At 47.2% G+C, this 20895-nt stretch overlaps 5 protein-coding genes across 5 annotated transcripts; 1 reads left to right on the forward strand and 4 right to left on the reverse strand.

The window, feature by feature from the left end:
* Positions 1-13: 13 nt before the first annotated feature.
* On the forward strand, positions 14-4260 carry ada2a (adenosine deaminase 2a). The gene is made up of 10 exons (XM_058086529.1): positions 14-260; positions 619-937; positions 1009-1225; positions 1312-1525; positions 1604-1731; positions 2201-2291; positions 2961-3069; positions 3142-3299; positions 3489-3691; positions 3768-4260. Exons 2-10 carry the CDS (start codon positions 634-636, stop codon positions 3895-3897), a joined length of 1554 nt encoding a protein of 517 aa, XP_057942512.1. The 5' UTR covers positions 14-260; positions 619-633; the 3' UTR covers positions 3898-4260.
* ribc2 (RIB43A domain with coiled-coils 2) lies at positions 3656-6456 on the reverse strand. The gene is made up of 7 exons (XM_058086530.1): positions 6213-6456; positions 6066-6147; positions 5405-5689; positions 5219-5337; positions 4810-4986; positions 4585-4751; positions 3656-4506 (listed from the first exon to the last, which is right to left on the reverse strand). The coding sequence occupies exons 1-7, from the start codon at positions 6318-6320 to the stop codon at positions 4437-4439; spliced, it is 1008 nt and encodes a 335-aa protein (XP_057942513.1). The 5' UTR covers positions 6321-6456; the 3' UTR covers positions 3656-4436.
* Positions 6457-6545: 89 nt separating this feature from the next.
* LOC131138001 (probable polypeptide N-acetylgalactosaminyltransferase 8) lies at positions 6546-12617 on the reverse strand. The gene is made up of 11 exons (XM_058086528.1): positions 12141-12617; positions 10483-10804; positions 10252-10418; positions 9307-9493; positions 8898-9095; positions 8629-8743; positions 7710-7895; positions 7502-7639; positions 7202-7294; positions 6969-7139; positions 6546-6845 (listed from the first exon to the last, which is right to left on the reverse strand). Exons 1-11 carry the CDS (start codon positions 12310-12312, stop codon positions 6726-6728), a joined length of 1869 nt encoding a protein of 622 aa, XP_057942511.1. The 5' UTR covers positions 12313-12617; the 3' UTR covers positions 6546-6725.
* Positions 12618-12996: 379 nt separating this feature from the next.
* LOC131138244 (probable polypeptide N-acetylgalactosaminyltransferase 8) lies at positions 12997-16751 on the reverse strand. Its single transcript, XM_058087020.1, has 11 exons — positions 16583-16751; positions 16010-16262; positions 15613-15779; positions 15344-15527; positions 15070-15267; positions 14599-14713; positions 14241-14426; positions 13755-13892; positions 13595-13690; positions 13308-13475; positions 12997-13131 (listed from the first exon to the last, which is right to left on the reverse strand). The coding sequence occupies exons 1-11, from the start codon at positions 16749-16751 to the stop codon at positions 12997-12999; spliced, it is 1809 nt and encodes a 602-aa protein (XP_057943003.1).
* Positions 16752-17208: 457 nt separating this feature from the next.
* Positions 17209-20384, reverse strand: ndufa9a (NADH:ubiquinone oxidoreductase subunit A9a). The gene is made up of 11 exons (XM_058087237.1): positions 20261-20384; positions 19550-19726; positions 19312-19409; positions 19138-19229; positions 18766-18907; positions 18595-18697; positions 18446-18516; positions 18183-18259; positions 17961-18056; positions 17535-17601; positions 17209-17468 (listed from the first exon to the last, which is right to left on the reverse strand). Exons 1-11 carry the CDS (start codon positions 20313-20315, stop codon positions 17298-17300), a joined length of 1149 nt encoding a protein of 382 aa, XP_057943220.1. The 5' UTR covers positions 20316-20384; the 3' UTR covers positions 17209-17297.
* Between the last annotated feature and the right edge of the window lie 511 nt (positions 20385-20895).

Genomic DNA, 20895 nt, shown 5'->3' on the forward strand with positions numbered 1-20895 from the left:
TCATACACGTAACAAAATGATCTTAAATGTCCTCAAATAGGACCAGAAACTAGTTGAACTTGTTCTAGCTTGTCTTTACGTACTCTGGGTGTTGCGCCAATAGGATTGTCTTGGGGTGATTTTTCAGCCAATCATATAGACGGGGCGGGGCTTATGCGTATACAGCTTTGTGACAGGCAGGGCCACCAGAAAGACCCCCAAACATCCTCAACATTCACGTCTTCTTGCTTGGCTTCGTTATTTGGGAGCGAACGTTTAAGGTAACCCTTTTTAATCATTCTACCTGCTTTGTTTACACTTTGTGTCGTTTAGCGTGTCAAATACTACAAAAACGACGGCAACTACCGTGGAGCCTAACATTTATTGTACATTTGTTTGGCTTAAATTTGACGCCTTTTCTAATGTAACCAATGTCTGCTGTCTCCGATGCATCTGTCCAAAATCTCAGCAAGTTACGGGTCATGACACAAATGGCGTTCAAGGGCGCGTATATATCTGTTACACCAGGGCATTCACGCCAACGAGGCCACATCTAAAAGAAATGGATGTGTTTTATTCACGTTAACGTTTAAATGCCGAAATAAAACGTTTCTTTGTCACTTCTTTCCCGTTCGCCAGACCGCCAGCTGGAGGATGGCGGCAGAGTACCGGCGCCCCCTTGTGGCGGTGGCCTGCATGCTACTGTGGCACGCAGCAGGTGTCGGGTCCATGCCGGACCCCAAGACCAGGGAGGCGCTCATACAAGAGGAGGCCTCCCGGCAGACCGGGGGTCAGATGGTGCTGACGGACTCGGAGAAGCTTCTCGATGCCCGGTTGTCTAAAATGAAACAAGAGGAGCTGGCGAGAGCCCAATTCCCTCCATCCATGCACTTCTTTCAGGCCAGACCTTTAATCCGCAGCAGCCCCGTCTTCCACCTGCTGCAGAAAATGCCCAAAGGTAAATTTGGTGATTTGGTATTCATTTCCGAATGCCCCCCCCGAAACGCACGTTTGTAATGGATGATTCAGGTGGAGCGCTGCACGTCCACGACCTGGCCATGGGGGACCCGGCGTGGCTGGTGAAGAACGTGACGTATCGGCCCAACTGTTACATGTGCGTCACTGACAAACTCTCGGTCAGGTTCATCTTCTCATCGGGGCAGCCTAAACCCACACCGGCGTGTTCGTGGGTGCTGCTGGCTAGCCTGAGGAGCAAACTGAGCAATGTCACAGAGCTGGACCACAGGTGAGCGATGGTCAGGACACCCGTCCCTGACGGGGGTCTGGATTATTGAGTACTGGTGACCCAGTGCCTTCTGTTCTTCTTCCCAGCATTCTGGCCAACCTGACTCTCTTCACCGAGGGCGATCCCGCGGCTCGGTACCCCAGCCAGGATGTGGTTTGGGGGAAATTTGAGCAAGCCTTCATGGCCGTGACGGGTTTGATCACGTACGCTCCTGTCTTCAGAGACTATTTCTACCACGGCCTCAAACAGTTCCACATGGACAACGTCATGTACGTGGAGGTCCGCGCTCTGCTCCCGCAGGTAAACACGCACACGACACGTTAACACGCAAAATCCTGGTCCGTCGTTTCCTGATCTGCACGTCTCGACCGAGCTCAGACGTACGAGCTGGACGGGAGCACACACGACTCGGCGTGGGCACTGACGACCTACGGAGACGTGACCAGGGACTTCATAGCGGACCACCCGGACTTCTTTGGAAGCAGATTCATCTTCGTCGTTCACAGGTGCTCTGAGCCTTCAGGCTGATATTCCATCATTTAGGCAACATCTCCTCGTGACAGGTGCAACGCACATTAGAACCACTAGATGGTACTAAAGTATAGCGTTAGCATTAGCGTTAGCTCCACAGAAGTTGAGAGAGTCCATTTTCTTTTTCCCGATTTACACAGCATCAATGTTCGTGACGTTTCTTTTACGCTGTAGCGAGCGACACTGTCCGTGAGCGTGCATCATTTTGCTTGTATTTACGTTGCCAAGGAAACGCCTCTAAGCTTTGGCAGTGAGCCAAGGCCCTGCCACGCCCCCAAAGCTGAAAAGGATGGTGGCGTTTCAGGTGTGCATACGAAGCCTCTTGTCATCCAGCCTGTGTAGCCTGCGAGAGGCTAGCAGCCGGAGCACAAACGTACATATGAATTTATTGATGGATGGCTTTAGCATGACGTGACGGGTCTAATCACATGCTTGATGCCGCAGGGGAACGAATGCATCTGCAGTGAGGAGAGTTGTAGAGGTGGCCATGAAGCTTCACAGGGACTTTCCAGATCTCATGGTTGGCTTTGACTTGGTGAGAACTGCAAACTTTTATTCTGAAATCTGGAAACAAAGCATTCTCTGTGGTGCTACTCTCATTCGTTGACTTTGTCACCCATCTGTCACCTTTGTCACCCAAACACATCTGGCATGGGAATGGCACGTTTAGAACTATAGGATATATAAAGATATTAGCTATATTAGCGGGTAGATATATCATACTTTACATCATATCATACTGCATTTCATACTTTGGCCTACAAAGTCCACACATGGGGAACAATAGGATATATAAAGATATTAGATATATTAGATATTAGCTATATTAGCTATATTAGCTGGTAGATATATCATACTTTACATCATATCATACTGTATTTCATACTTTGGCCTACAAAGTCCACACACGGGGACCTATAGGATATATAAAGATATTAGCTATATTAGATATTAGCTATATTAGCTGGTAGATATATCATACTTTACATCATATCATACTGTATTTCATACTTTGGCCTACAAAGTCCACACACGGGGAACTATAGGATATATAAAGATATTAGCTATATTAGATATTAGCTATATTAGCTGGTAGATATATCATACTTTCCATCATATCATACCATGAGCCTGGAGGTGGGCAGCTGGGTAACAAGTAGTAAAACGTTGTGGACCTGAAGCGGGCATGTGGTCTGACACGCAGGTGGGCCGCGAGGATCAAGGAAAGCCACTTTGGTATTTCCGGGAGGCTTTGTCGTTGCCAGCGGAGAGGGGTGTGACGCTTCCCTACTTTTTCCACGCCGGGGAGACCAGTAAGAGGAAACCGTGATTAGAAACGTTGGATCCCATGAATTGTACATTCAGCCGATCCGTTCCGTGTGTAGACCTGGAGGGCTCAGACGTGGACCAGAACTTGCTGGACGCTCTTTTGTTTAACACGTCCCGAATCGGCCACGGGTTTGCTCTGACGCGCCATCCTTTGGCTCGAGATCTATCCATGAAGAGAGGCGTGGCTGTGGAAGTGTGTCCCATTTCCAACCAGGTACTCCTGATACGACTACTACTAGTACTACTACTACTACTACTAGTACTAGTACTACTACGATGCAAACTCCCACACATCCAATTAGTTGACTAGCCCTAATGAGCAGGAGAACATACGTAGGTTTCATCATAGAACGCTTGATACGTGTAAAGCATGTGACGTGTCTCCGCTGTGGACCCGGTCCAGGTGCTGAAGCTGGTAGAAGACCTGCGAAACCACCCTGCTGCTGCCCTCATGGCCCAGAACCACCCGATGGTCATTAGTTCCGACGATCCGGCAATGTTGGGTTCGTCGGGCCTCTCCTACGACTTCTACGAGGCTTTCGTGGGCTTCGGCGGGAAGAGGTCCCACGTGGGAACCCTCAAACAACTGGCCATCAACTCTATCGTGTAAGTCGAGCCCAGACGTGACCTCCAGGTTAGCCTTCCCGCCCGCACGCTGACGCCCGGCCCGCTTTGCTTTCAGGTACAGCTCGTTGGGCCCCGAGATGCAGAGCAAAGCTCTGGATGCGTGGCAGAGGAAGTGGGACAAGTTTGTGGCGGAAAATGCTTTTCAGAAACGATGCTGCGGTGATAACAATATTTTTACACATTAAGGACTCGCCCTGACGCCAAGTCCTGCTTGGCCTGCTTGATTCTGCTTGGGTTGTGAGAGGTTCAATTCCCGTTTTGCTGCTAACACAAACATTTTCCAATTCTTAGTTTTTTTTTGCTGGGAATTCTGGTTGATGATCAGCAATGTCTTATTTTCAATTTTAACGCACATCACCGCCCCCTGCAGGACTGGAGTGGAAGAGTCTCCCTGACATGTCATGTTGATGATGTAATGACGCCATGGAGGCTCCATGTCGTGTTCCTGTGTGCTTTTACTAAAGTTAAAGTGTTGTATCACGTGACTCAGGAAATTCCTGACAATTTTGTCTGGGACATTCGTGAATAAAATGTCCATTTCAAATAAATAAATAAAATGACCATTTGCATAAAGTACCGGATTCTTTCATGTAGTTTGTCCCACGTACAGATAAAGGCAGTGCTGCTCTGTTTGAAAGGCTGCATTTTATTGTGGAAGACCCACGGGTGGCACGCAGGTTTGAACCCGTGGGTGGCATGCAGGCTTGAACCAGCGTGGCTGAAATCAGCGGCTGCTGGTGTTAAATTTGGAGAAGAAGCTTTCATCGATGTGGCCCCTCCCAACGCCCACTTCCCTAAACATGACACCACGTAGGAAGATGACAACGGACACGTGTGTGACATTTAAGTGTGTGTGTGTGTGTGTGTGTTACCTGTGCTGCGTGCACGCAGCCAGATGTTTGTTGGTGGCGTCCAGATGTCGTCGTAGCTGCTGCTTGTGTCGGACCTCCTGCCTCGCCATCAGCTCAGCAATACGAGCAGAGTCCAGCCGGACGCCATCGTGTCGCATTTGGTCTTTTTTCTTCTCCATGTCCATCCTCTATGGGTAAGTCAATCATGTTTGGTTTGTTCTCCGGTTCTTCTGTGCAAGTTCTTACCTTTTTCTCTTCCATTTGATGCTGGCGGAATCTGGTGATTGTTCTCAAGCTCTCAGGAGGCGGCTTCCTGTCGCTGCTGGGACAAAGACCGGGGGCTCCCATCATGCTGACCTGGTGCTGAGCCTCCTCGGACTCCGTGTTCTCCTTTTTACACTCCTCATGCCGCCTCCCTTCTGTCTGTCATCATTTTGGCATACACGTTAGTCAGGGGTGTCCAAAGTGAAGCCCGATTCCAAACATTTATTTTTAACAAGAAAACCTGACAACAAAACAAATAGAAAAATCTGCTGTAATTTGACGTGAATAAAGTCCAAAAAACTATTTTATAAATATTAAAGACAAACCATTTCTTTACTGTCGTAACAGGAGAACCAAACCAAACAAAGTTCTGCATTGAGGGAAGACCCACCATCGTCATATTCCACTCTTTTGCAGCAACGGCCGCAGCTTTCCTCCTCTCCAGCTCAATGGCGTGCAGCCTGAGGGCGTCGTCGTCCTGGTCTAGCCTACGTCGGTCGTCCTGCAGCTCTACAGGGAGGACAATCCGGTTCCAGTGAGCCCAGGCGTCTCAACGTTTAAAGGTTAGCAAACCTACTCTCCATCTTGTGCCTCTGCCTCGTCTCAGCCCGTTCGTCCTGCTGCTGGAGGAGCCACGCTTTGAGCTGCTCCTTCTGCCGCCGCTCTCGTCCGACGCGGTCACGGTCCTCCCCCGGCAGACCAGGAAGCATCACGAGTGCCTCACCTGCGTGCACGTCCTCCGGACGCGACCCCAGCTGGTACTGGTGATAGTCCACCACTGCCTTCTCCACGGCACGTTTGGCCTCCGCTTGTTGATGTTGGAGCAGACAAACTTGTTTGGCGGTCTGCAACATGGCCGCATCTGCTTGGGGGGGCACATCCAAACAAGTCCCACTGGTCAGTCAAATGCACCCAGACCAATGTTTGCCCATTCATACTGCCCACTTCAGCAGTATAGTAGCACATGATTCATATCTATTGTATTTACTAGAATAATATTCATATCTTTCAGGTCATTCGGTGGCTAATTATAACATATTTCATCACTTTGACGTTAGGTTGAATGCAGTTTATGAATCCTAATCAATAAAGAAGCCGGTTGCGCTCACGAGAGGAACGGCAGCATGACACAGCACAAATCGTTCACAGTGACTTCCGCTTCAGAATAAAAGCACGGTGTGCATTGTGGAGTTTGTTCCGGAAGCTTCTAGAACAAAATAGACGTTAGCTTTGCTCACCGTCGGCTTCTTGTTGCGCCTTTTCCGCCCTTTTCCTCGCCAGATTCTCAGCAACCTGCTTGTCGAGGAATTGCTTGTCAACCTACAAATTAAAAAAAAAAGTCAGGGTGACTCTCTAATAAAAATGAAACTTGTGTAGTAACTTACCCCAATGGTGCGAACTTTGTCGTCGAAAATCCTCGCCCGTCTTCTCGCCTCATCGTCTCGACGTCTCTGCACTTTTACGTCTGGCGGTCCTCCCGACAACAATTCCATGTCGTCACACGCAAACAGGCCGTACACGAACACCTCAGAAAGCGGGTCGCCCGATACACACGGGTTGCTAAGTGACCACAGCTTCGTGGACCGTCGGAAGGAGTCGGCAGTTTCCGGGTCTTGTCACGCGGTCAGCTCAACACACTTGTAGCGTGTAATGATTGTGGAATCATTTCTATTCAAATACATTCATGCATTTAGGTCAATAATAAACATTGGTTCAGAAACAGCATGCAAACAGTCAATAACATTTATTAGAAAGAAAAAAAATCCATTCATGAAAAATAACTATGAACAGATGTGCCATTTCTAACGCCAATGGCTCCAAAATTAAAGCGCTGCAACCAAGTTCTTTACGTTTGCCACATTAGTTGTTGTCGGAGGCATACTTTCCAGTTCCAGTGTTTAAAAATCCACAATGATGTTTTGGATTTCCCATCTTTGCCCTGAGCATTGTTGCATCGTTAGTTGGCCACCCTTAATCTCCAGACATCTTCCTGTGCTGCGGTTCTTCAGTTCCTTGCCCTAGTAAGCAACTAGTAAGTAAAGGTTCAACAAAACCAATTCCAATTTGGATTGAGAGGAGGGCAAAAGGAGGTTGACACTGAAAAAGGAATAGAAATGGTATAAAATCCTTTGACAGGGTACCTGCGTGAAGTCCCAGTAGATGCTCATGCCCATCTTCAGGGCTTCTTTGCAGGGGTACAAACCAGGCTCGGTCTGTTTCCCGTCTATGTCGGTTAAGCAGCGGTTGTCGCTGTACTTGTGCGACTTCATGCCTCCAACGTAGAGCTCACCGCTCTGGCGGTAGAAGGTGTGCTGGAAGGAAGGCTCGGGTTACATCATCACATATTGGCATCCCAAGTGGTGGCTCTCCTCACCTGGGCTCCAAAGTAGTGACAGCCGTAGGCAATGGGGGTGTGCCCGGGCTGCGGGCCTTGGTCTAAGCACCTGTTGACATCCAGATTCTTCATCTGGCGAGTCACACAAAGTCTTACTGCAGTAGTCCAAACCCACACGCCAGAGTGAGCAACACAGTGGAACCTGTTTGTGCTGACTAAGCCCGAACGACGACCTTTTTCCAACTTGTCTAACAGAACTGCTAGAACTTCATGTTCTTAGATCTGCGTGGCTAAAAGCTAACTGAACTGGTGGCACTCACATAAGCGGCTTCCACTTACTGCTCCATAGGCCAGTATGTTGTCCCAGGAATCCAACTTGGGGTACACGTTCTCCAGATACCATTTGAAAGGTTTACACTTCAACCGCTCTCTGAGCTTTTTCCGCTCCGAAACATCGCCGATGTCAATCCCGTGATTCTAACAAATGTCAGTGAAAGAGCCTTTAACATTGCATTCCAACGCACACGGCGGGACGGTGTCGAGATACCTCCAGTGGAAGGTTCCATGCCAAGTTGACGTTGTGTTTGTATTCGTCCATCCAGATTTCTGCTAACCTCAGCGCATTTCTCTTCATGGCCACGCTCAGGTCGGACAAGTAGGGCTTGTGGCTCCTCTCGATGTGGGCGATCTTGGAGCATGGAACCACTTCGATACTGCCCCCGCACGTCCACACCTGCAAATACACACCCACGGTTGCTTTACTGGGACTCCCGTTAGTCGGTACCAATCCACCAACCTTAATTCTATGAACACGGATCTTCATGGTGAATATTAATAGCACAGCAGCACGTTTGAAAAGTTGCCAACTCATCAGTTCTTTTTCACACTACCAGTTTATGTCCACCAAGTGGGGGGGAAGTCACTGTCCATGCTGATGTCATACAACTTCATGTCAAAAGAATCCCAACTATCCCTTTAAGTCGACTTACTGCCCTGATCTAAATTTTAAGACCAGGTGAAAAATGGTTGGCTCTCGGGGAGGTTGGAAGTAGAGCTTCAAATTGCAAAAAGAAAGGTAACACTTGACAATAAGGTGGACCAAATGACAGTAGTTCATGAGGAACAGACCTTCCTAACCCGAACCTCTACTCAGTTCTTCATTAGTTCCTCAGTAACTACTGAAAAGTAGACCCCAGAGGAATGGGAGTGATCCCAAAAAATGAGGAGTGAGCGGTTTATTGTAAACAAGCATGGAACTGTAATAGGCTGATCTCAGGTTTGAGACTATAGTTAAAACAAACATTTCTAAATGATATTTTTAGAATGTGCTGTCGGCCACAAATGGCCCCCGGGCCTTATTTTCAACACCCTCGACCAACGGCATTGGACAACTGCTAAACTCCATTTGAGGCAAAGTACAAAAAGAAGAAAAAGAGGTCGTTGTTGACAGGATGGCTTGGACTTACACGAATTCCTAGCTCCACATTCTCTCCCCCGTACCCTTTCATTCCTTCATCTAGAACTCCAATTTCTCCAAGATACTCCCTATCAGCTACTAGGATCCCCATTACAGACGGACTCCTGTGATGGTGGTGACAAAATGGAAAAGGTCACATCATCCTAATGTTTCCAAAGGCTTAGCTTCATTGGGTAGAACTGCAGATCTTCTAAAGAGATCCAATAGAAGATGATCAAACCTAAGTCAGGGTTGCGTGTGCCCCCCACTTAAACGTACTTTCCCGGCAGAGAGGCGTCTCCGAGCTTGTAATAGTCGGGAGAAAAGCCCTCGTACATGCACCACATGGCCCAGTCGAACGCCTGTGCGGCTGGAGCGTAGTTGGTGACGGTGAGGTCATCGAAGTTGACCTTGTCGAACACGGGAGACGCCACCACCGTTCGGTCGGCTTGGATCTGTGTGAGCAGTGGCTCCGCCCTGTGGGATGGGGAACAGCGGTGACGGATGGCACTTAAATGATGGCGGCATGCTACATTCAGAAGTACAGGGGAGCCCCGCTTATGTTGACCAAAATTAATTGGTATTCGCGAGGGACGTCCACATGAGTAGATCGTTCAAATCCCCATTCCAGCCCAGAATCCTCCACACACACACATGCACCGCTCCAATCCAAAATGGCCTCTCTTACCACATGTGATGGACTTCAATATGAGCGTCCAGAATAGCCACCACGTCAGCGGTAGCGACCCTCCACCCGGAAACCCTGGCGTGAGCCAGCCCCTGCTGATGGTGATGTCTCACTCTGATGATGTGAACACTTGGGTTCTGCTGCTCCAGCTGCTCCACGTAGCGGTCCAGGTCTCCCTTCAGGTCCTCTAATTGTGAAAAGCAGAGACCAACATTCTTTTCTCCTTTTTAATGGGAACTTTTACCAGAAAATGCTTTGATGTGATGTGTACATGTATTTCAGTGGCATGTTATCGGGTTTAGAGTATCCAAAATAGATTAGGTAGTTTTAGGGCTTTTTGTGGGTGCATCCATTAAATGGGCTCTTCTACTGTACATTATTATTCACGTTATTTCTGTTTCCTGTCCAAAAGGTAAGTTACGCAACAAATTTCATTTAACTTTGTAGTTGAAAAAATGGAACATTGGGGGGGAAAGGCTGCCTCATTGCTAGAGTAGAGTATTTGACAATATGTTTAGGATGATGATGGGATGACGTTTAGCTCAATGACTAGCCTAGGCTAGCCTACTTGTGATTTATGAACTGGTCAGGCTTGATCCTTAAACTGCCGGTTTAGTGCAGTAAGACCTGGTTCTGGTAGTTCCGCCCACAATGAAGACTAGCAGGCCCAGTGTGGCAGTGTGCGTCTCATGCCCAGTTTGGATCGATTGATGCAGCCAGACTAAATGGCGCTCCTGTTATTAGTATTAAACCTGAAATGGGGGTTATAATGCCTTCAAAAGGTAGCAACCATTGCAAACAGTCCCTTTTTAAATTCAAAGAAACTTTTCATGTATTGAATAAATAAGACATTTTGTGATTATTTGGGTCACAGCTTGTCTGCTAAGGATGATGGTGGCCCCGAAGCAGTGAAGGCTTGAGGGAGCAGCTAACAATCCAACCCACCTTTCGAGCTGTTGTCATCCACCATGATGATTTCCTTCAGCAGGCGTTTGGGGGTGCGGTCGATGATGCTGCGCAGGGCTCTTTTGATGACAGACAGGGCCTCGTTCAGGTAGATTAACACCACCCCCAGACTTGGTAGATCTTCCGGGTAAGTCTTTTTCAAACACCTGCACACGGAATAAAAAACCTCAATGTGTTTTGCCGAGATGTGACGTAACAAGAGAGTAGTACCTTGGATCTCTGGTGTCCGGGAGAACTCGATCTAAGGGGAGGCGGTCACTGAGGTAAACGTTGTAGCCATACTGCTCAAACAAATGTTGGGCATTGCGCTGTTCTTCTTCAGACAGATCCAAGCCCCACTTTCTGAACAGGTAGGACTGAGGGAACAGTTTTTTGTACTTTATTATTTCAGGCGGTTTCTTTTTGGGTTGAACCGGTGCGTTGGTTTCATGCTCCTTTTTGGCCTCCGCTGCTTTGCTCATTCGGCCTCTGCTCTCTTCCAGAAGCGCCATCATGCTGGCTTGTTTCTGCTCAAACCCTCGCAGCATATCATCTTCACAGGAGGCCGTGGTGGGCAGAGAGCACCAGAGAGCACCAGAGAGCACCAGAGAGCACCAGAGAGCACCATGTCAGGCATGAAGGATGAGAAGTTACACCCATACTACTCTGTGTTGCCAACGTGCTAACCACTTTTTTGATTTAAATATGTAAATATCCTCTGATTTCAGCCTCTCAAATGTGAATATCTTGAAATTCCCTTACTTATCCATAAAATCAGACATATTATCTTCAAGATATTCACCGACATCAGCTTTGACTTTGGAAAAACAGCCAGCTTTGTCCCGAAGCGCTTGCTTTATCTTTAGCCTTGGCATTTTGTTACCTTGTTGTTCATAAGACATTTTATTAGCGATTTCACTGAGTGTTGGTTAAGCCATGGTATGCATCGCGTCTCCGCCCCAAATTCCCACGCGGCACCCGTTAAAGTTAAAGAACAGGAACGGTTTCTCACATTGTTTACTGCAATTAAATGCAATAAATACGGTCACAAAAGGCGACGCATCCACACATGAACCTCCACAAGCCCTGGGAGTGTGCATTACCAAGGGCGTGGAAGAGCAAGGTGTGGAAGGTGCTGGACAACTCCCTGAGCCTGCAGCCCAGCTTTTGGACCAGCGGGGGTCCTGACGTCGACGGTGCTAAGACGACCGGTCAAATAGGTCACCAACTGGTGTCCCAAGGGTGGCCTGGACTTGGCAACCGTGTTTGTGGTGAATGTTAACTTTCAACCCAAATACAGTTGCCCCTCGCACCTTTGTGTTTTCCCCCATAAATAAATAAAGGATGGATGTTTCATGGTATGCTAGAAGACAGGGTTGGATGGAGGCGGTTGATTTGCTGTTCCCCCCCTCTCCCCCCCAAGGGAAAAACCCAAAGAGAAGAAGTTTCATAGTATACTGTGGTCTATTATTAGTCAGAACTAATTGAAATACGAGTGATATGTAGTGTTCTAGTAATTGTGTGGCAGTAAGGACACAAAACATTGAGACATTAACACCGGTAACTGCATAGCTAACTATATAGCTAACCGGTTAGCTCGCCAGCTAGCGGCCGTCTGGGGTCCCAGCAGCATTGGAGTTGTGATGTAAACACAAGGTGTCAAGGTGACTGTGGGGTGTTATTTCATTTCTAAGGGGCTCTAGTGATGTTTAAAACCGTATTTACAAAGTCAAACAGGATTTCCATGCTCTACGAAAATATTCTATAGCAACATTGAATCCTATATCTAATAATTCAATTATCGCGGGCGGGTCTGCTAACGGCGTTAAACGAGGGGCGACTGTACAACAAAGTTAATATTTTAATCCATTTTTTTAAAGGTCACTCACATAGGTTGTTGACGCCCACCTCCACGTCGTAGAGTCGACTCTTCACGTCGGGAAACGATGTGTCGGTGTGTCCGTACTCATAGCCGCTCTTCAGCAACATGGCGGACAGGACCAACAGCAGCCCGCTGGCCGCCATGAGGAAGAGGGGTCGCTTCAACCACCCGGCTCTCATCCTGACAGCCGGGATGAGGACGGCAACGACTCTTTTGTTCGCGTATGTACATAATACACAATTATCTTCTTTGACATACCGGTTTTGATGAAGACTCAAGACGGCCCCACCTCATACCGACAGGTGTGTAATTAGTGACGCCACCCTGAGTCGCTCCATTAGAACCGTGATTGCTGAAAAATACCCTTAACTATTTACCTTCAAACACCCATCTGATTAGCAGCTCACCGTTTTTTACTGAAAGGCGTAAAATGAGTTGTTTTCTGTGCAATTAATGGTTACAGTCTGAGTCCTCCGGAGTCTGTTGGGGTCCCTGAGGCTAAATTTCCCAAAGTGTCTTTGCTGTAGTTCAAAGTCTGTCAGCCCTCAGGGAAGTTTGCCTCACCTGTCACACACATTAGTCATAACAAAGATGTTCATGCACTTCTTTACAGATATTCTTGTACTATACTCTCTGGGGCGCTCCCATAAAAGCTGCTATAAACGTAATAGCTTCATCTTTTTACATCCATTTTCTATGCCGCTTATCCTCACTCGTGTCGCCGGTACGCTTTATGTGGATCTTATGGGACAATCAGACCTTTAGGAGCAAAGGAATAACGGAAACCGAGGTACCATTGTATGCCATTGCATTTTTCTGTCAATTAGAATCACAAAAGAAGTGTACTCTGACTTTATTAGCGCCTAAAAAGGGGAGATTAAGTGTTGGATGGTCCAGCTCTGTCCCGTGCACTGCTGAAGGATGAGCACATATTCATAGTTTTGGCCTTGACTGATCTCAAAACATCTCCTGGTTGCTTTGTTTTGGATTTCTCTGCCCTGTGGGAGGTGGAGCAGTACATCATAAGAAGTCATAATACATCATATGAAGTCATAATACATCATATGAAGTCATAATACATCATATGAAGTCATAATACATCATATGAAGTCATAATACATCATATGAAGTCATAATACATGATTCAGCTCCAACATGAGCACCATGGTGATACCTGTGTGAAGTGCCAGTGCATGTGTAGCTGCTTTCGCTTTGCCAGCTGACAATCCAGCAGGGTGGGTGTGCTGCTGGAGCCCGGATCAACCAGACAGCGGTTTGGGTTGTACGTGTGAGATTTAATGGCCCCGATGATGAGTTCACTGTCTTGGTTGTAGTAGCAAAACTGGAAATACATGTTATCACCATCTCAGTTGATACATAGTTGGCACTTCATACTGTCCACATTGATTAAGAGATATGCCTTTATTCGTCCCTCAGTGGGGAAATTTGTAAGAATCAAACCTGTGGCTGTTGGAAGTGGCACTCGTATAGGATGGGGATATTTCCCGGAACAGCTCCTTGGTCCACGCAAAAGTTCATGAGAAGGCTGTTCCTCATCTTTTAATGACAGGAGTTGATGTGACTCATGACGGACAGGTGTAGCAACCGAGGTGCTGCTTACCATGCCGTAGCCCAGCAGGTTATCCAGTGTGGCCAGACTTGGATACACGTTCTTCAGGTACCACTTGAACGGCTTGCATTGTAGCTTTTCCCTCAGCTTCTTCCTCTCCGTCACGTCGCCAATATCTATGCCGTGGTCCTGTGTGATAAGGGTAAAGGACGGTTTGATACCTACCATATGAAGCACACGCTGGGGCAATAGGGTCAGTTGTGATGATTGACAGCTCTAAGACCAAAGTACCCAAATATAAAAGTTACAATTCAAAAACATATCTACAAATTTAGCGGACTCCTAAGTTGATGATAACTGCCATTGTGCATCAGACAAATAAGTAGGAGGACTCAAACTCACAGTACAAACAGAATGAAAGACGTCTGGAAAGTTGCCGTAATATAGTGTTGTATTATGGCACACACACACACACACACACACACACACACACACACACACACACACACACAAATAAATGAAGAAGCAGATATCAACCTGAAGAGGAAGGTTCCACGCGATCAACACATTCTTCTTGTATTCATCCATCCAAATTTCTGCAACCCTCAGAGCATTCCTCCTCATCACAGGATTTAGATCCGGGGCGTATGGTTTATGTGCCCGCTCAATGTGGCCTATCCTGGAGCACGGAACCACCTCCACGCTTCCTCCGCAAAGCCACACCTGAGCAGTCAACAAAAGCGTCGGCACTGAAAACCAACAGCGTGGCACAGAGTACATTTGTTGGAGCACTACGGGTCACTACGGGCCACTACAGGTCACTACGGGTCACTACGGGTCACTACGGGCCACTACGGGCCACTACTACACCCGCCTTAGATGAGAAGCCACTCACACGAATCCCGAGTTCAACATTTTCTCCACCGTAGACGGTCATTCCTCCATCTAGCCCTCCAAGTTCTCCCAGAAATTCCCTGTGAGCTGCGAATATTCCCATCACGGAAGGACTCCTGCGAATGAACACATTCACGATGTGACTGCAGAGAGAAGTACGTACCAGATGGCTTGTAAGAGCTACATTTGAAATGTATCGTTTTCCAAAAAGCTGGTTTTCTCCCAGGAGCTGATACTATCTTCCTGAAACGTACCTACTGTATGTTCTACTGTTGTTTACAAAAGAACGGGAAAAGCTTTTTGCCTGACGGGAGTGTAGTCTTTAACGATACGAAGTGTAAGACAAATAGGCCTGACTTGACTTCAGCATGACCCGGTAACCAGCAGCAGTTGAAGGGCATGGAAGGCTAACACTTCCATACAACGACTGAACCATCTTAGCATCCTCTTGAAATCTATGCTTTTGGCTTACTTCCCAGGCCTGGATTCATCGTTGGTCTCCATCCATTCCGGGCTGAAGGACTCGTACATGCACCATAAAGGCCAGTCAAAGCCGTGTGCGGACGGGAGGTATTTTTCCACGTGAAAGTCATCGAAATGGATCTTGTCAAAGACGGGGGACACCACCACCGTCCTGTCAGCTTTGATCCTGGCGAGTAGAGGTTCTGACCTGGTGAGGATATTGGCATGAACGTGAACACCTTGGTGACGTGGTTCATTGAAAACCATGCCGACGGCCATCCCACCATCCCTCGGTGACTTCAACGTGAGCATCCAAAATGGCCACAACATCTGCAGTGGCGTGCTCCCAGCCCGACATCCGTGATTGGGACAGGCCCATTTGACGGTGATGCCGCACTTTCTTTATCAGCGCAGGCTTGTTTTGGTGGACTTCATCTACAAAGTCCTGCAACGCCCTACCAAGGTCATCTGGAAGACAGGTACCAAAGCCGGTAACGGTGCTTTCGCTTTGTCCATCCAGGCTGTGGTCGTACGTGCTCTAAATGAAACTCACTGTAAGTGCTGTAGTCATCCACCAGAATGATTTCCTTCAGGAGGCGCTTGGGAGTGTGTGAGATGATGCTGAGAATGGCCCTTTGAATGACTGAAAGGGCCTCGTTCAGGTAAATGAGCACCACACTGATGTTAGGCAGGTCGTGAGGGTAGTTCTTTGTCAGACATCTAAGAACATGTTAGACGTTACAGTATAGCAAGGATGGGAAAACCAGGGTAATAAAGTCACAATATGAAGAGGAAAGCTCATGAGAAAAATGTGTCATTTTAGGAGATTAACCTTGTGATATTACGAGGAATAATAATTTTCAGCATGTAGCCCTAAGTAGAAAATGTTTGGACACCCCTGACCTTGGATGACATCAACGCTTTGAGGAAGTAAAGGCATTGCCAGTCACCTGCCGTCTCTCATGTCTGGAAGCTTCCTGTCGAGTGGCAAGCGGTTACTGAGGAACACGTTGTAGCCGTAAATCTGAAAGAGCGATTCTGCCTGCTTCTGCTCCGTCTCCGTCAGACCTTCTCCCCATTTAGCAAAGAGGAAGGAGTTTGGATATAACTTTGGCCTTGTAGGCTTTGCTCTCTGTGGGCCGGCATCAGGAGCAAGTTTGTTGGTGGTGTTCTTTCCTCCACGCGACCCTTCAATCAGCTTTTCTTTGGGTGTTGGTAAAGGCAGGACGGGTTGGAAAAATGCAGAAACATTTCAGTTAAGCATCTTCTCTTCCTCTCATGCAGATTTTCTTTGCTGCGGAATCTAACCCGCTACAGTAACGACAACATGGAATTCCCCACGTAGTACTAGCTGAATTGTCATGTGAACTTGCTGTTGCACCTTGAGCAAGTATGTCCTTCTGTTTAAAGAGAAAAAAAACCACCTACATACGTTTGCCCGAAGGCCGCTTCGACCAAGACTGAACTAGCGTACTTTAACAGCCACATGTAAACGTTATGCTATTTCCTGGCTTTGAACTCACCCAGCCTGTGCAGAGTCTGTTCAACACTCTCCAGTCTCCTCACAACCTTTTCCTCCAAGATTCCTTTCGGAAAAGAACTGCGTGAAGAAGGTTTGCTCATAAAAATGAGGACGTACGTTAAGACGAGGACGACTCCAACTATCCCGGCGCTCCGCAGGTGGGCCTTCATGTTGCTTTCTGTTCACCACGCAAGCCTTGCTTCCCTCCACAGAATTTACAACTTGAGAAGGCGCGTCTTATCTTCCAGATAACATTTCCTACCAATTGCATCTTTGATGTTTTAGGTAAGCACTTTTGCATTTGGAAAATCATTTGTTGGAACAAGGAATGTTGCATCATCATGAGGCCGATGGGGCCAATTGACAAGTTAGTGCTTTTGATAGAAACAAGGATTGTCTCCTTAGCAGTCAGTGCAATCAGGCTAGCTTCATACAGAGGTTACAAAGTACACTTGCAGTGAGTTACTGTGTACACAAAGCGTCAAACCCTCCCTCTTCTGTGAGTGCCACTTATCCATTCTAACAGGCTGCACTAAAATTAGACTGTAGAAATAAGATATCAGTTCAGCATTATTGCAGTAGCAGCATGTGTTGATGGCTTTATCCAAAACAACACCAAATAAAGCCTTCAAGGTAAAGATTGATTTTATTTACATACAGAATTGAGGTCAAGACAAAGCTTGTCAAAAGTGATGTTGGGACACTGATTCAGCACTTTAATAGTTGACAGGCTTGGCTGGCTTTGTCGCATCCAGGTCGGCTTCAAAGAAACGGTATCGGCGATGGCGACGCAGGATCTCGATAGCCTTTTGCTCTACCGTGGAAGGGCTGATGCCAAGATCCTCCAGACCAGGGAGCTCTGGGTACTTCATGTCGGTGGTGTGGAACTGCAAAAAGGTAAAAACCATGGCATGAATGTGTTGCTCTTTGCAAGCCTTTGTCATCTTTCTCACCCTTTCTACTTTATCGGGGGATGTCCATGGTTCGAATGGGTTCATGGCGAAAAAACGAGCAGCGAGGCTGAAAAGACAAAGAGAAGCTAGCTAATGGTGAGGAAACAGATAAGTTCTTCAGCATCAGAACATCAGTGGGAAGACTGAACTAAAGAGGAGATAGTTCCTGTGTTTACAGTGCCCCCTAGCGGCTTGTAGGCGAACACCCAAGAGAGGGTGACCTCTTGTGTAAAACTAAATGATTTAACACTAGGGAGGCTCCGATCAGGATTGCAGTAGTACGAATCCATGGGAACTAAGTTATTGATCCAATTTTAAAACTTGGTATATGTAAAGAGGTTTTTTTGCCCACTACTGCAAGTGTCTAAATATTGCATTGTCGACGTGGAAACGCATTTCAAAGAATGACAATGTTGATGCACTTACTGAAAGAGTGGGCGGGGCAGCGGGTAGGGTGCAAAAGGCCTGTGAGCCACAGCGTAGATGTACTCCACCAGGTCATGGAGGACGTACCGGTTGGGACTATTCAAAAACCCAAATCATGCAAGAGGGAATATGAAAAGTGAGATCTAGTCATTTTGGTCAAAAACCCGACCCTACCAAAACCAGGACGTCCCCTGTATTGGGTAGTGGTGGCTGGTTACCTACCCAACTAGTGCGTATGTCTTTCCATTGGCCTCTGGGTCTCTGACAGCGTTCATGATGGCCTTCGCTACATCTACCACCTGATGAAGGAAAGGACCTACTTGACAAATGCAAATACTTGCGTGTAGCACCAAAGATCTTTTGGTGGCAAAAACAAATGATGATGTTGATGGAAGTAAGATTGTTTATGTGACTGGGAGGCAAAATGGGCATTGCATCTGCTTAACAATCTGATCAGATTAGCTTCTGTTTCTTAGCAAACTTACATGAATTGGCTGCTTGACCGTTTTCTTCCCGAGGTCGATGAGTGGGATGGCGCTGCCAAACCAACGCATGTCTACGAGGAATAGCCACAGTGAGAGGTCGACACTGATTTCTGTAGTCGCTTCCTGTGAACATGCAAAGCCACTCTTACTTGCGTAGTAGTTGAAGAACCTGTCCTCCCTCCCAAACATCTCTGATGGCTTCATGATGATGGCGTCAGGAAACTCATCTCTCACCGCATTCTCTCCCACAGCCTGGGACACAGGAGAGGGATGAGGACACCGACCCGCATCGGCACACGTACCATTAGAACCCAGCTAACCTTGTTCCTCAGGTATTTGGACGAGCTGCGTATGTCAGCGTTGAGGTGAGACATGTGGATGAACTTAGTGATGCCAGCCTCTCTGGTTGCCTTGGCGATCTGCTGGGGGATGCTCACAAAGACATCCTCAAAGCGGTAGTTCCTTCACACAGAAACAGGAACATCAATACATGGAAACGCACTTGAGCAGAGGTGGGAGACAGTCGGTGGAAAGTCAGGACAAAACAGGTGGAGACAAGTTTCCCCACTGAGGGACATATCTTAAGTCCAAGGTCATAGGCTTGACATTTTTGAGTCCTTCCAGTCCAAAGTCATCACAATTGTGACTCGAGTCAGCACCTCTGCAACAGAGTGTACTACTCTCACGAATACCTGGTTTCCCATTCTCTCCCCACAAGGTTGATGACAACGTTGGAGTGCTCCAAAGCTCTTTTGATGGAGTCTTTGTTCCGGGCATCCCACTCCTGCAGCAGGATTCCAAAGCAAGTCAAAGTGAGAGCTCTGAGGACCATTCTACTATCACATACATTGTTTAGACTTACATACCATAAAAATAATTTGTCCAAGGTCCCCCATAGGTTTAAAATACATGGTGTCATACTGATCACAGCGGTGAGGGACAACAATCTGAGAGCCGATCCGACCTGGAAAACGCACAACACACCAAATCAAACCTGTGAAAGCTGAGATAATTTTCTACTAGGATGTGTTCACACTTGTAGTCTGGTACAGTACTCTGGACCACCAAACACCATCTTGTCAATTTCTTCTTTATTGTACTCACCCAGCCGATTTACTACATATCTCCCCAGGAAGCCAGTGGCACCGAAAACAGTGGCCGCTATGCCACTGGAGGACGAGCGACCTCCTTTCCCTTTGGGGATGACAGCATGGTGCAGCTTCCTCTGCTGAACAGGGACCACGCAGGAGGCCGACAGCACTGGGGGAGGACGGCAACCCTCTGCAGGGAAAACAGGAGGCCAGGCGCCATGCATGAACAGTAGGTCCACGTCAAAACCAAGAAATTTGCAATGGTAGTTACTACTAAAAACCTACAACTTTATTCAAATGTATGACTGAACTGGTGTTGAAGAATTAAGCATAATTGCTTTGCAATTCTGCACTGCTGAATTCCTGTCCGCCTTGTTTTCCTTGCAAATCAGTACTAAAAACGCACAGTACTCTTGACTAGACACTTCACGCCACGTCCAAAATTTAACACACGATTAAAGTGAGATTTGATTTGCTAGTAAACATTAGTAGCAGGTAGGTAAGCTTGTCCTGTGTCAAGTCGAACACCATCGGCTGATACAAGAAAAGCTAACGTTCACACTTAGCAAGTCTTAGCATTAGCCATACGCCGTGGAAGCAAGGTCATTCAACCCGCCTTAGTGCCTCCAGGGCGACCCTGTGCTGGGAAGACATTATGTGTTATCTCCCAAACATTTATATGAACGTCGGCGGCTCTACTAACCACTGCAATGTCGTTACTTACTGGGAATCTTTGGAAGGACACTCGCAGGACGGCTAACCAGAGTCAGGGTCGCCATCTTTCCGTTTACGGCTTCCGGTGAGGACCAAAACAAGGAAGTGGCGGAAACGTCAACAGTGGTACGGAATAAAGGATATTCATTTTTTAACAATGTTTACAATAAGGTAATTCATTTAGAACACCACAGTGGCATATTGATAGTTTTGATGCGTGGGTTTAATTTTATGCCAAGAGAGATCCAACACAATTGAAAATTAATCGTGTGTGTGGAGGAGTTAACTCGTGAATTTCTACTATTAGCCCCACACAATATACTATAGTAAAATAAAAAATCTAAATTACCAATAGTGCTATTACGTGCTGTGCATATTTATGTGTTGCCACTAACGAGTTTAGGGGAGGAAAAGAGGGAACGGACAGGAAGTGACGTGTGTGTTGGTGTGGCTGTAACTTAGTTCCGTGACAGTAGCCTGTGTTTGGAATTGTGGTGCTGCGTGGACTTCAATAAAGAAGGTGTGGAGTGTTATTATCAGTAGGAAAAACACGCCTCATTGAAGTCATACAAAAGAACCAGCAATTTGGCCTAACGAGCCTATTGCAGCTCAAAAGTGTACATGTGACATTTTTTCCAGTCTGCC

This window comes from Doryrhamphus excisus, chromosome 11 (genome assembly GCF_030265055.1).
Source record: "Doryrhamphus excisus isolate RoL2022-K1 chromosome 11, RoL_Dexc_1.0, whole genome shotgun sequence".
Taxonomy (NCBI): domain Eukaryota; kingdom Metazoa; phylum Chordata; class Actinopteri; order Syngnathiformes; family Syngnathidae; genus Doryrhamphus; species Doryrhamphus excisus.

What these genes read in the sequence shown, in the direction of transcription:
- ada2a (XM_058086529.1), top strand. Translation starts at nt 634, where the DNA reads ATGGCGGCAGAGTACCGGCGCCCCCTTGTGGCGGTGGCCTGCATGCTA. An exon ending in GTCACAGAGCTGGACCACAG is followed by an intron (nt 1,226 to 1,311) that starts GTGAGCGATGGT and finishes TCTTCTTCCCAG; the next exon opens with CATTCTGGCCAACCTGACTC. An exon ending in TTTCCACGCCGGGGAGACCA is followed by an intron (nt 3,070 to 3,141) that starts GTAAGAGGAAAC and finishes TTCCGTGTGTAG; the next exon opens with ACCTGGAGGGCTCAGACGTG.
- ribc2 (XM_058086530.1), bottom strand. Translation starts at nt 6,320, where the DNA reads ATGGAATTGTTGTCGGGAGGACCGCCAGACGTAAAAGTGCAGAGACGT. An exon ending in ACAAAGTTCGCACCATTGGG is followed by an intron (nt 6,148 to 6,212) that starts GTAAGTTACTAC and finishes TTTAATTTGTAG; the next exon opens with GTTGACAAGCAATTCCTCGA. An exon ending in GCTGCGTGCACGCAGCACAG is followed by an intron (nt 4,507 to 4,584) that starts GTAACACACACA and finishes TGTCATGTTTAG; the next exon opens with GGAAGTGGGCGTTGGGAGGG.
- LOC131138001 (XM_058086528.1), bottom strand. Translation starts at nt 12,312, where the DNA reads ATGAGAGCCGGGTGGTTGAAGCGACCCCTCTTCCTCATGGCGGCCAGC. An exon ending in CCGGACACCAGAGATCCAAG is followed by an intron (nt 10,419 to 10,482) that starts GTACTACTCTCT and finishes TTCCGTGTGCAG; the next exon opens with GTGTTTGAAAAAGACTTACC. An exon ending in ATTGAAGTCCATCACATGTG is followed by an intron (nt 9,096 to 9,306) that starts GTAAGAGAGGCC and finishes CCCATCCCACAG; the next exon opens with GGCGGAGCCACTGCTCACAC.
- LOC131138244 (XM_058087020.1), bottom strand. Translation starts at nt 16,751, where the DNA reads ATGAAGGCCCACCTGCGGAGCGCCGGGATAGTTGGAGTCGTCCTCGTC. An exon ending in GGATGACTACAGCACTTACA is followed by an intron (nt 15,528 to 15,612) that starts GTGAGTTTCATT and finishes CCTGTCTTCCAG; the next exon opens with ATGACCTTGGTAGGGCGTTG. An exon ending in CGTGGAACCTTCCTCTTCAG is followed by an intron (nt 13,893 to 14,240) that starts GTTGATATCTGC and finishes CTTATCACACAG; the next exon opens with GACCACGGCATAGATATTGG.
- ndufa9a (XM_058087237.1), bottom strand. Translation starts at nt 20,315, where the DNA reads ATGGCGACCCTGACTCTGGTTAGCCGTCCTGCGAGTGTCCTTCCAAAG. An exon ending in TGTCCTTCCAAAGATTCCCA is followed by an intron (nt 19,727 to 20,260) that starts GTAAGTAACGAC and finishes TTTTCCCTGCAG; the next exon opens with AGGGTTGCCGTCCTCCCCCA. An exon ending in ATATGTAGTAAATCGGCTGG is followed by an intron (nt 19,410 to 19,549) that starts GTGAGTACAATA and finishes TGCGTTTTCCAG; the next exon opens with GTCGGATCGGCTCTCAGATT.